This window comes from Hypomesus nipponensis, chromosome 9 (genome assembly GCF_054491055.1).
Source record: "Hypomesus nipponensis isolate SF chromosome 9, ASM5449105v1, whole genome shotgun sequence".
NCBI classification, from domain to species: Eukaryota; Metazoa; Chordata; class Actinopteri; order Osmeriformes; family Osmeridae; genus Hypomesus; species Hypomesus nipponensis.
In genome coordinates, this window is record NC_140369.1 from 1,958,857 (window position 1) to 1,971,824 (window position 12,968).

The 12,968-nt window shown below is 53.7% G+C and overlaps 1 protein-coding gene across 1 annotated transcript in view; it reads right to left on the reverse strand.

The window, feature by feature from the left end:
- The window catches only part of srgap3 (SLIT-ROBO Rho GTPase activating protein 3), a 67,419-nt gene that overhangs the window by 27,080 nt on the left and 27,371 nt on the right, over positions 1 to 12,968 (reverse strand). The window contains exons 3-5 of the mRNA XM_084705583.1: positions 12,182 to 12,344; positions 7,001 to 7,063; positions 1,931 to 2,116 (exon numbers count right to left, since the gene is read on the reverse strand). Coding sequence (XP_084561709.1) covers positions 1,931 to 2,116; positions 7,001 to 7,063; positions 12,182 to 12,344 — 412 coding nt within the window. The remainder of the gene's footprint in view (positions 1 to 1,930; positions 2,117 to 7,000; positions 7,064 to 12,181; positions 12,345 to 12,968) is intronic.

Sequence of the window (12,968 nt, forward strand, 5' to 3'; positions counted from 1 at the left end):
CAGTGAAGAGCAGTGAGTCTGACGGTCTCCTGGTTTCCTGTTGCTGTACTGAACACAGAACGCTGCTTTCATGTGCATGAACTGACTCCAGACGAAGATCCAAAATGAAATCTGCATGTTTGTCAGGCATGCATTATGGTGCGATTCAGAGGCCTGGCTCCGGAGCTAGAGGGTGTGTGAATGTACGCCAACATGCATGATTGTGTGTGTGTAACACCCAGAGAAAAACAGAGAGAGCGAAAAGGGAATTAGCATGAATTACAATCTTTGCTAAACTGAGACTGGAGGAGGCTGCCGTTCTTTAGAGCTGGATCACTGACCTGGAATTCTCTCTCTGCCTGAGAGTGTCTGGCTGTGTTCCATGGCCCCAGGCAGCCCCCGGCCTCCCTGTGCTCTGTTTCTCCCCAGCTTCCCTCTGTCTGACTGGGCTTAGACAAGCAGACCAGCGGCCTCCTATCCTGTAACCTGACAGAACCGCCTCCCCCTTCGGCCGCTATCTAAAAGGTTCACCACACCTTCTCCAGCCTCACAGTTTACCATAGAGAACAAGCACCCTCAGAGGGAAAGTGTGTGTGTGTGTGTGTGTGTGTGTGTGTGTGTGTGTGTGTGTGTGTGTGTGTGTGTGTGAGAATCTCTGGTGGGTGGGGTGGGATAGTGAAATATTCCTGTGTGTTTAGTCTTTGCGAGTGCTGGAAAGCGTATGTGTGTGTGAACCTTCCCCATCTCTAACCAGGACTTTCTCCTCCATCTCTAACCAGGACCTTCTCCATCATCTCTAAACATGACCTTCTCCTTCATCTCTAACCAAGACCTTCTCCATAATCTCTAACCAGGACCTTCCCCATCATCTCTAACCAAGACCTTCTCCATCATCTCTAACCAAGACCTTCTCCTTCATCTCTAACCAGGACCTTCTCCATCATCTCTAACCAAGACCTTCTCCATCATCTCTAACCAAGACCTTCTCCTTCATCTCTAACCAGGACCTTCTCCATCATCTCTAACCAGGACCTTCTCCATCTCTAACCAGGATCTTCTCCATCTCTAACCAGGACCTTCTCCATCTCTAACCAGGATCTTCTCCATCTCTAACCAGGACCTTCTCCTTCATCTCTAACCAGAACCTTCTCTTTCACCTCTAACCAGGACCTTCTCCTTCATCTCTAACCAGGACCTTCTCCTTCATCTCTAACCAAGACCTTCTCCATAATCTCTAACCAGGATCTTCTCCATCATCTCTAACCAAGACCTTCTCCTTCATCTCTAACCAGGACCTTCTCCATCATCTCTAACCAGGACCTTCTCCATCTCTAACCAGGATCTTCTCCATCTCTAACCAGGACCTTCTCCATCTCTAACCAGGATCTTCTCCATCTCTAACCAGAACCTTCTCTTTCATCTCTAACCAGGACCTTCTCCTTCATCTCTAACCAGGACCTTCTCCTTCATCTCTAACCAAGACCTTCTCCATAATCTCTAACCAGGATCTTCTCCATCATCTCTAACCAAGACCTTCTCCTTCATCTCTAACCAGGACCTTCTCCATCATCTCTAACCAGGACCTTCTCCATCTCTAACCAGGATCTTCTCCATCTCTAACCAGGACCTTCTCCATCATCTCTAACCAGGACCTTCTCCATCATCTCTAACCAAGACCTTCTCCATCATCTCTAACCAGGACCTTCTCCATCATCTCTAACCAGGACCTTCTCCATCTCTAACCAGGATCTTCTCCATCTCTAACCAGGACCTTCTCCGTCTCTAACCAGGACCTTCTCCGTCTCTAACCAGGATCTTCTCCGTCTCTAACCTGGATCTTCTCCGTCTCTAACCAGGACCTTCTCCGTCTCTAACCAGGACCTTCTCCGTCTCTAACCAGGACCTTCTCCATCTCTAACCAGGACATTCTCCATCTCTAACCAGGACCCACCTTCTCCTTCATCTTCTCGATCTTCCTGACGGAGCTGCGTCTCTGCGGGCGCTCGTCGTGACGCAGCAGGTTGACGTGGAGGTCACCTGACTTGCTGAACTGCTTCTCCTCCTGCTTCTCTGCGTCCTTCAGCTTGTTCTCTGCGCTGAGACTCTCCGTGTGGTACATGTGGTAGGTCTTCATCACCTGGGGGAGGGGGGAGGGAGGGGGGGGACAGCACCGAGGGGGAGGGGGGGGAGGGGCACAGCACCGAGGGGGAGGGTGATACGTGGGCAGAAAATACACTTTGATGCTGAAAACATGCAAGGCGGCGTGTGGAAATGTTGAAATCAAGCTAATGTTGTTCGACATGTCTCAGTTCAAAGTCAGTCAGTCATACTACACTTGCTGGAGAAAAAAAAAAAAGTTCATATGAAAGGATCACTCAGCCCTGGTCGCTTTGAGGAAATATGCATGGTGTCTTCAAAGTGCGTATGTGTGTGCGTGTGTTCTGTGGTTAAGGCCCAGCCCAACAAAAGGACCATATCAGTATTCTCATCAGCACCCCAGTCAAGACATGAATATGCACAGCAGGGAGAGGGGCTTCTGATCTCCCTCTCCCCCCTGCCCTCTCTCTCTCTCCCCCCTGCCCTCTCTCTCTCTCCCCCCTGCCCTCACTCTCTCTCCCCCCTGCCCTCACTCTCTCTCCCCCCTGCCCTCACTCTCTCTCCCCCTTGCCCTCTCTCTCTCACCCTTGCCCTCTCTCCCCCCTGCCCTCTCTCTCTCCCCCTCTCTCTCTCCCCCCTGCCCTCACTCTCTCTCTCTCTCCCCCCTGCCCTCACTCTCTCTCTCTCTCTCTCCCCCTGCCCTCCCCCTCTCTCTCCCCCCTGCCCTCACTCTCTCTCCCCCCTGCCTTCTCTCTCTCCCCCTGCCCTCTCCCCCTGCCCTCTCCCCCTGCCCTCTCTCTCTCCCCCCTGCCCTCTCTCTCTCCCCCCTGCCCTCTCTCTCTCCCCCTCTCTCTCTCTCTCTCTCTCCCCCCTGCCCTCTCTCTCTCCCCCCTGCTCTCTCTCTCTCCCCCTGCCCTCTCTCTCTCTCCCCCCTGTCCTCTCATCAAGTATTCACTTGATGCTTTTTGATTCAACACTGCGTGTTGTCGTTTCTCCGTATTCACCAAGGAGAAAAGGTACAAATGCTGGTATTTGTAGTCCTATCAACAATATCCAACATTGTTTATTACCAGCCTGGTGTCCAGACATAACTCAATTACCCAGCGTCCTGCTTAATGTATCCCAGGTTCCCTGTGTGCATTGCTCTTGCTAACGGAGGTTAGCGGTGCGCAGGGCAGCTCTCCTGCAGTCTAGGGCTAAAGCCACGTCCGCACCCCCTCCAAAAAAAAAACAGCTCGTAAACAGCTCCCAGACGTCTGTCGTGCCTGCACCGGGCTGGCTGGAGGGGCTGGCCAGGACTCGAGGGTGAGAAGGCTCCTGGAAAACGCCTCAGGATGTCGGACAGGTTCTGGGCCACGTTAACGACAGTTTTTGTTTGTTTCCTTCCTGGAGTTGTTGCTAGCTTCGTCCGGCATTAAAACAACATGGTTCCTTTTATCTTTGAGAACTCTGAGCCCTTAATGGACACTGATCATCCCTAACCCTAACATCATCCCTCAGCAGACAGACTGCAGACAAGGCAGCTTCTGGGGAGAAGGAGGGGTATTTCTGCTGGGGCCCAGAACTGAGGGATGGTTGTATTTACTTGTTTCTTGACATCCTCCCTCCAGAGTTGTATGTACAATCAACACGCCTCCCTGTCTCTCTCCCTTTTAACTCAGAAACCCAGAAAAACTCAGAGTGAAACGATGTAAAGCACACACTTCGAAGGGAACAATGAGGGAAAACAAACATTAGTTCAGGGAGCAGGCAGGGGAGGCAGGGAGAGAGTATTTGAAAGCCAGTGAGTCTTGTTAGATGTGAAGGAAAAGAAGACTGCAGTATTACTGTGTTCCTCCCAGGGCTGTCAACCCATTTAAGAAACAAATTATGGTTTCCAGGCAACTTAACACGTTAGAATGACTCTACATGACCCTCCAGCTAAAGACAGAAACTCATTTGCAGGAGAACGGAGGTGGAACTGGTTCTACCTTGAGGGAGGTGCGTGTGTGTGTGTGTGTGTTGGTACACTCTGGTCTACTTAGCCATTCGGTTATGTCTTTCTCTAACAATAGCTTTGTGTGATTGTAGTTCCGTCTTTCCGTTTCAGAATCAGCATCTTGGAGCCAAAATAAAATCCTCTTCATAGCTGTTTCTCAACTGGAAACAATGGATTTGGGCTTCCCCTCAGAAGTAGAGATTTAGAAAGAAGCTCCAAGCATGTAAGGAGGTGATTCAGGAGGCGGAGATGGTCTCCCTGTCATGAAGCAGCCAGGTCGATCCCCTTGAAAACAAGTGACCTGACTGCTGGTCTGGAGACAGACTCGTTCGTCAAGAGATCCCCTCTCGGCTTAAATGGAGTTTGTTTCCACTGTTCTCATTAAAGAACTCACTAAAGACCTTTGATCTACAACCCAGGGTAGAGAAAGTTCAACTGATTTATTTTCATAATTTGTTACTACACTCTCCAGCATGGCAGCCTGATTAGACAAACGGCTTCCAGTGTCGCTGGGTGATTGTAAAAAATCACCCAGCTGAATGATAATGCAGTGGGGGTACTTTTACTTTGACAGCGTGGCACTGTGCAAAAAAAGGCAGGGGGTTGGGGGGGACTTTTATTTTGACAGCGCGGCACTGTGCAAAAGGGAAGGGGGGGACTTCAACAGCTCAGCGTTGTGCAAAAAAATAAATAAAAGGCTGGGGTGAGTAAATAGCAGGGTGATCAACTGAAGAGGTAGCAGGTCTCCAATCCCATTGCCCATTTTGGATTCATTCTGTGTACTTTAAGCCAGAGGGCTCATTCTCTTGAATCAATACCTGTCTCCGAGGTCGTAGATTGTTTAAACAACGTTTTAACGATAGCTGTGGCCCAGTAGTCTTCCATTTCGGCTGTCAGAGCTTGCAGAGTGCAAGCAGGAGGGAATCCACCTCCCTTGTTCAACCGGACTAGATAGCCCACCCTTTGGTTTTCAGACCCAAAATAACTGAGGTGTGGTGAAAGATAAACGAACACTTTGTTGTTCAAACACCTCCTTGCTTTATATAATCCTGGTTCCCAGAATGCAACAGATGACTGATCAGGGAGTTCCACTCAAAGACAAATCCTTGGTGCTGCATTCACCACAGGGGGCAAATGGATTGTGATACAGTCGGTTGGTCAGTGAAAGGCTCTTTTCTCATTATATAGCCACACTCCGACAACATTACTAGAGCCATCCATTAAGACGACCCCCCTTCAACACAAACATGGCTGGCCTGGTGGGGAAGAGGGATGGGAGAGAGAGCAGCGACCGTAGCAGCAGAAGAAATATCTGATCTCCTTTTCTTCTGCGTCCTCCTGATAGATCAGGACCTCCCTGGGGGTGACCTTGAAACGCACACCTCACCTGAAGCAAGGCGCTCTGTGGCGGGCGCGCTGGAAAGAGGGGGGGGGGGTTAAAGAGAGGGGGGTGGACAGAAATGGACACGAGAGAAAAGAGGACTGCGAGAGACAGGTAGAGAGAGAGAGAGGAAAAGAGACGGTGAGAGGAAGCATAAGGGAGGCAGAGTGACAGGGATGGGGAGACTGGGGCCGCTGGGAAGGAAAAACTAAAGCTAAAACAATCTCCTCCCTCATTCATAACCATCATGTGCAGGGTCCCTGGTGAGCAACCCTAACCCTAACGGAGGTGTCTGAATGACATCTGAAGGACCAAACTAGACGCTTGGCTACTCTGTTTACATGTAAATCGATTTCAGTTTGCATTTTTGCATATCCTCAAGAAAACTGAAGCTGAATGGTAAACAAATCTGTTGTTCATCCTGATTCTTAGTTCTTTTTCTTTCAGTCAGAACAGGAAGTGACCTCGCACCGCCCCCATCTCCACCTCGCCATCGTTCCGAGGTCTGTTGGGTTCGGTGGCATCCTGGCGGACAGATGGTGTTGTCAGGGAGAGAGGAGGCCTGGCACAGCCTTGCCCTGGGATAGGTTGTCCCTCAGGGTAGCGAATGAATAAGTCATCCACAGCTTTTCTCTCCAGGGGAGGGCTGGAGGAGTCTGGAGCTCGTCCAGACTGCTGGTCACACTCTCCTCCCAGCAGACCTGTCCGTCTGTACCATGGAGACACGACGTCCTTCCTTCAGACACGCGGGCGTCGCCGACGTGTCAAAACGAGCCTCTCAAACTCCGGGAGAAACGACAAGAGGAATCCTACACCGAGCGCTGAGCGATTGCTCGGGTCTGTAACTTGTAAGCTGTGGGGTATTCAATGGGGTCAGGACAGCCAGGCAAGATCAATCCATCACAGAAGACGTCTGGGTGTCTGTCATAAGCTGCATGAACCCTGAGGGGTCGGCGATCAGCCTCGCTGCTCAGTTTACATTCCTGAGACTGTGGGCTCGGCCACTGGCACCAGAGCCCCCCTCCCCCCAACCCCTTCCTCCCCCTTCTTCTTCCCCAACCCTTTTGCTCCTCCCCCTCCCTTCTCTTTTTCCCCCCTCTTCCTTCTCTCTTCCCCCTCCCTTCCTTCATTCTCGTTCCTCCAATGTGGAAGTGATTTGGAGCTGGGCAGGCCAGAGTAGCCCACTTGGAGAGAAATGCAATGTTCCATTCCACCATAACAATCTCACAGCCCTCCTCCCCCACCAGCACCCCCACCCCCCTCCACACCAGCCCTCCTCCCCCCACCAGCCTTCCTACTCCCCTCCAGCCCTCCTCTTCCCCTCCAGGACACATTATCCTCATCATCTCCCCTCTGAAGCAAATACAGACTCTGCAGTCAGCTGGAGACAGACAAGGAAAGAAAAAAGGTATGTGTGTGGGGAGGGTGTTGAGAAAGAGAGAATGGTTAGAGGGAAAGGGAGGTGTTAGGGTGAGTAAGAAGGAGACAGATAACGAGGGAGGGAAAGAGAAATAGTTGTGAAGTGATGGAGATAGACAGGAGAGGACAGACCATGTTTTACTTACAGTGTAAAGTTCGTTCGTCACTTTCACCAGCTCCTCGTGCATCTGAATCCCAATGTCCTTGCTCTGAAAGACAAAGAAACACACATGGAACTTCGCTAGCATGACACAAAGGGCAGTAAAGGTTGTATAGAGGGTGAGGATTTAGCATCGAAGAACCAAACATATCAGCAGATTCATATTTCAAATACAGCTTACCTGCTGTTGAGTCGGGCACTCATGACCTTAAATATGTCTGAAGTGTGTGCGCAGCGTGTGCATACACATCGGGCATTGCCTCTTCCTCTACTTATTTCATGCTCATTTCATGCTTATTTCATGCTTATTTCATGTGGGCTATGTTTTGCCGGGTTTAGATGTGGTGTCAGGCAAATAGTCAACTCTCTCTGTCATCTCTCATCCTGCTTCTTTGTGTGTGTGTCTGTGTGTGTGTGTCTGTGTGTGTCGACACCAGTAATATCGTGAGGAGAGCACACTCCCTAGCAACCGTCTCCATCGTCCGTCTCTCTACCAAAGTCCGGTCTGTCGTTCTGTCCTGTCGCCTCTGAAGCCACCGTGCTCCGAGACACTGTGCCTGTCAGCCACCATCACCTCTCCCCTCATCTCTCCACATGGGACCAAAACAGACAAATATACCGTGTCTCAGAGTGGACTCCCTCCCCCTGCTGCGGTGACTGCTAGCATGGAGAAGAGGAACCCGTCTCCAAGACTCCGAGCTCTAGAAGGTTCCACCCCACGGCGCTCAGATAACAACCGTGTTCCGACTGAACCTCCAGCGGAGAGGCAGTCCTTCCGCGCGGCACTCCGACTCGTTTCAGACTCAAACGCGTAAACACCGCCTCCACAGACGCCAGCTGACAGGAAGGAGTTGATGAGGTGTGGAGGAACGAGAATCTGAGAAGTGTAACCGTGCACCAGGAGAACTACAGCACATACTTTCTAGCAGTTTGCACATTTATGAAAACAGCCACCACGTCACATCTCCCCCCCACTGCTCTGAAAGAGGACAGCTTGCTGCCTGTTTCTCAGGTCTCAAGGCTGTCCAGGGTGTATCCTGACGCATGCTGATGTATCTTCTCTGCCCTGGCTTCTCCAGGATTTATACCTCCCTGTCATCGTTTGGGCCGCTCAGGACATAAATCACAAAGGAGAGTAACGTTGTCGGATCAATACGTTCACGGCCCCAGAGACACAAGCACGGCCCGACCACTGCAGTCCTGCAGAGGAATCTCTCTCACACACATCTCACACACACACATCTCACACACACACTTGCAATCCACAGGATGCACGCAAGGCCTCACACTGCGTTTTAACACCTGTGTACCTATTTATATACAGCACACAATCCTTTCCGTGCAAAATACAGGGGCCCTAGCTCAGAATGGGAGATCTATCTCTGAGTGGCCAGAATAAAACAAACATCTCCATTAAGATATGAAAACCAGACAGGCTGCCTTCTGCCTTGATCCTCTAGGGAAGGACAGGCACTACGTCCTCCTCAGTCAAATACGAAAGAGTGCTTCGTTTAACTGTGATGAATGGACAAGACTTCTGAGAGAAAATATTACTCTGGGAAGGAGAAGGGAAGAAAAAAACCCTCCCTTCTGGTAGCTGGTGAATGGCCTTGGTATGATGCATCAGTGAGTGTGCTGTCAGAGTCTCTGCAGAGTGGAGCCTTGCTGCAACACTGGAGCTCTGAGGAGGGGCTCAGCCATGTCGAGGACCGCTCTGATGCAACGCATGCTAACACCCCCCCCCCCCACCCCCCAAGCCAGAGAGAATCAGGAAAGGTCCACCTCTCTTTTTCCTGAAAAGCAGACACGAACACAATGCTGCAATGCTGTCTGATGACATTGTTTGGATCTGGTTTGACAAGGTGTCATTTGACCACTGACACTTTCCTGCTCTCTGATTGGAAGGCTGTCTATGGGGCTCTTTTGATGCATGCGGATGCCTGGAAACAGGGCGCCTGGATACCTGTGAAGCCGTCAATCCCAGTAATCAGTAGGGTTGGACTGGGGGAGTTGGGGTTAAAGGGAGGGGAGGAGTGTTGGGACTCCATGTGTTTTGTGAGCAAAAAAATAAACAAACATTTAATTACACACACACAAGGAAAAAGGTTGGTCGGAACCTTGAGAACGTTCCCAGGGAGACTGTGGAACCTGGTTGTTAGCATAGCGGACTGCCTCCCTAGGCAACCAGGCTGCTTGATTCCCAGGGCCTGCTGGAGGCGGGAGGCGGTGTTTGTCGTCTCTGCTCACACACGTTGCGTGCGTTTCCCTCATTCACATTTTTTGCTGACAGACACACACACACAGACAGACACACAGGTCTGGGGGCTGGCAGAGTGCAGGGTGGACCTACAGCAAGGCGTGCCAGGTGAGAACAGAAGGCCGGTGTTTGGGTTAGACCTCAGACATCTCTGCTATGTCCTGACACAGGGCCAGACGCTACCGACACCAGCAGGAGACGGGGGCTGGGGGGTAGAGGATTGGGGGTTAGGAGGGGTAGAGGTTTGGGGGTTAGGAGGGGTAGAGGATTGGGGGTTAGGAGGGGTAGAGGATTGGGGGTTAGGAGGGGTAGAGGATTGGGGGTTAGGAGGGGTAGAGGGCTGGGGGTTAGGAGGGGTAGAGGGCTGGGGGTTAGGAGGGGTAGAGGGCTGGGGGTCAGGAGGGGTAGAGGGCTGGGGGTTAGGAGGGGTAGAGGGCTGTGGGGCTGGGGTTAGAGGGGTAGAGGACTGGGGGTCAGGAGGGGTAAAGGACTGGGGAGCTGGGGGTTAGAGGGCTGGGAGTTAGGAGGGGTATAGGGCTGGGGGTTAGGAGGGGTAGAGGACTGGGGGTTAGGAGGGGTAGAGGGCTGGGGGTTAGGAGGGGTAGAGGACTGGGGAGCTGGGGGGTAGAGGGCTGGGGGTTAGGAGGGGTAGAGGGCTGTGGGGCTGGGGTTAGAGGGGCAGAGGACTGGTGGTTAGGAGGGGTAGAGGGCTGGGGTTAGGAGGGGTAGAGGGCTGGGGGTTAGGAGCGGTAGAGGACTGGGGGTTAGGAGGGGTAGAGGACTGGGGGTTAGGAGGGGTAGAGGACTGGGGGTTAGGAGGGGTAGAGGGCTGGGGTTAGGAGGGGTAGAGGGCTGGGGGTTAGGAGCGGTAGAGGACTGGGGGTTAGGAGGGGTAGAGGACTGGGGGTTAGGAGGGGTAGAGGACTGGGGGTTAGGAGGGGTAGAGGACTGGGGGTTAGGAGGGGTAGAGGACTGGTGGTTAGGAGGGGTAGAGGGCTGGGGGTTAGGAGGGGTAGAGGGCTGGGGGTTAGGAGCGGTAGAGGGCTGGGGGTTAGGAGCGGTAGAGGGCTGGGGGTTAGGAGCGGTAGAGGGCTGGGGGTTAGGAGGGGTAGAGGGCTGGGGGTTAGGAGGGGTAGAGGGCTGGGGGTTAGGAGGGGTAGAGGGCTGGGGGTTAGGAGGGGTAGAGGGCTGGGGGTTAGGAGGGGTAGAGGGCTGGGGGTTAGGAGGGGTAGAGGGCTGGGGGTTAGGAGGGGTAGAGGACTGGGGGTTAGGAGGGGTAGAGGGCTGGGGGTTAGGAGGGGTAGAGGGCTGGGGGTTAGGAGGGGTAGAGGGCTGGGGGTTAGGAGGGGTAGAGGGCTGGGGGTTAGGAGGGGTAGAGGGCTGGGGGTTAGGAGGGGTAGAGGGCTGTGGGGCTGGGGTTAGAGGGGTAGAGGACTGGGGGTCAGGAGGGGTAAAGGACTGGGGAGCTGGGGGTTAGAGGGCTGGGAGTTAGGAGGGGTATAGGGCTGGGGGTTAGGAGGGGTAGAGGACTGGGGGTTAGGAGGGGTAGAGGGCTGGGGGTTAGGAGGGGTAGAGGACTGGGGAGCTGGGGGGTAGAGGGCTGGGGGTTAGGAGGGGTAGAGGGCTGGGGGTTAGGAGGGGTAGAGGGCTGTGGGGCTGGGGTTAGAGGGGCAGAGGACTGGTGGTTAGGAGGGGTAGAGGGCTGGGGTTAGGAGGGGTAGAGGGCTGGGGGTTAGGAGCGGTAGAGGACTGGGGGTTAGGAGGGGTAGAGGACTGGGGGTTAGGAGGGGTAGAGGACTGGGGGTTAGGAGGGGTAGAGGGCTGGGGTTAGGAGGGGTAGAGGGCTGGGGGTTAGGAGCGGTAGAGGACTGGGGGTTAGGAGGGGTAGAGGACTGGGGGTTAGGAGGGGTAGAGGACTGGGGGTTAGGAGGGGTAGAGGACTGGGGGTTAGGAGGGGTAGAGGACTGGTGGTTAGGAGGGGTAGAGGGCTGGGGGTTAGGAGGGGTAGAGGGCTGGGGGTTAGGAGCGGTAGAGGGCTGGGGGTTAGGAGCGGTAGAGGGCTGGGGGTTAGGAGCGGTAGAGGGCTGGGGGTTAGGAGGGGTAGAGGGCTGGGGGTTAGGAGGGGTAGAGGGCTGGGGGTTAGGAGGGGTAGAGGGCTGGGGGTTAGGAGGGGTAGAGGGCTGGGGGTTAGGAGGGGTAGAGGGCTGGGGGTTAGGAGGGGTAGAGGGCTGGGGGTTAGGAGGGGTAGAGGACTGGGGGTTAGGAGGGGTAGAGGACTGGGGGTTAGGAGGGGTAGAGGGCTGGGGGTTAGGAGGGGTAGAGGGCTGGGGGTTAGGAGGGGTAGAGGGCTGGGGGTTAGGAGGGGTAGAGGGCTGGGGGTTAGGAGGGGTAGAGGGCTGGGGGTTAGGAGGGGTAGAGGGCTGGGGGTTAGGAGGGGTAGAGGGCTGGGGGTTAGGAGGGGTAGAGGGCTGGGGGTTAGGAGGGGTAGAGGGCGTCTCTGCCCTGCTACTCAGATGTGCCTGGAGGCTCTGCTCCCACTGCTGGGTGGTGCGCCAAGCTGTGCTTCTCATTCACAACATGTCCTGACTAGATTCCTGAGGCGTTTTCCACACAGACACCCACCCCCCCCTGAGACCACCCAATGGCCGTGTCGACCTTCACGACAAGGCAAAGAGGCCTGAGACACATTTGTGTGTGATTAGAATCTCGGCTCGCGGGCAGCGAGCAATTGACTTGCTGACCAACACTCTGCCCTCGCCGAGGAGCGATGAAAGACAAAGCTGCATCTTCCTCCCTCAGACCACATGCAGAACAGAGATAAAAGAGTTGGTCTACGGAGAAGGACGATGACAGAGTGGGTGGGTGGGTTCGAGGAGGGGAGGGTTGGGGGTTGACGGATGACAGACTGACCTTCTTGAAGAGGCGGATGACGTCCTCGCTGATCTGCGCCAGGCGCACAATGACGTTGTTGGTGTAGATGTCGTTGAGGGTGGCGTGGTCGCGGCTCTCTCGCCTGGTCTGGTTCAGGACCAGGTACCAGCAGTTCACCGACGACAATAGATGCTGGTCTTTTCTAGAAAAACAATGAGAGAGAGAGGGGACGAGGTCAGGATGATTCACCACGATTCGTTGGTCCCGTTTTGTCTTCCGCACGTGTGTGTTAAATGAGCGTTACACGCTTCTACCTGAGGAACATCCTGGGTTGTGTTGCTGCCCTCCTCTCCAGCATCCTCTCTATCCTTCTCTCTCCCTCCCTTCCTGCCTCTACACCCATCTGTCTTCTCCCTCTCAATCAGTTCATGCAACCAGCCGACCAATCGCACATCCATCCATCAAACCATTCCTTCAATCCTTCCCTGTCGCGGCACTGGGCCAGAACAGCCACCATTCATCTCCCCTCCCTAAGATGCAGTCTGACAGGGCATCGATTGTTTAATTCCTTAACGCTGGTAACCATAATGACCCTTAGAGCCATGGACTCTGAATGCCTAATCAGCTTTCACCGAATCTCCCCCCTTCACATCCCCACCTTCATCCACACACACACACACACACACAAACCCCTGTACATTACACATGCACACCCTTCATTGAACGCACACTTCACCCAACCCTCCACCCCTGTCAGAAACTAGACATAAATCGCTCAACAAACTCAGGGAACAGGGAAAAGAGCATAAAGGGGAAGAGGATGATA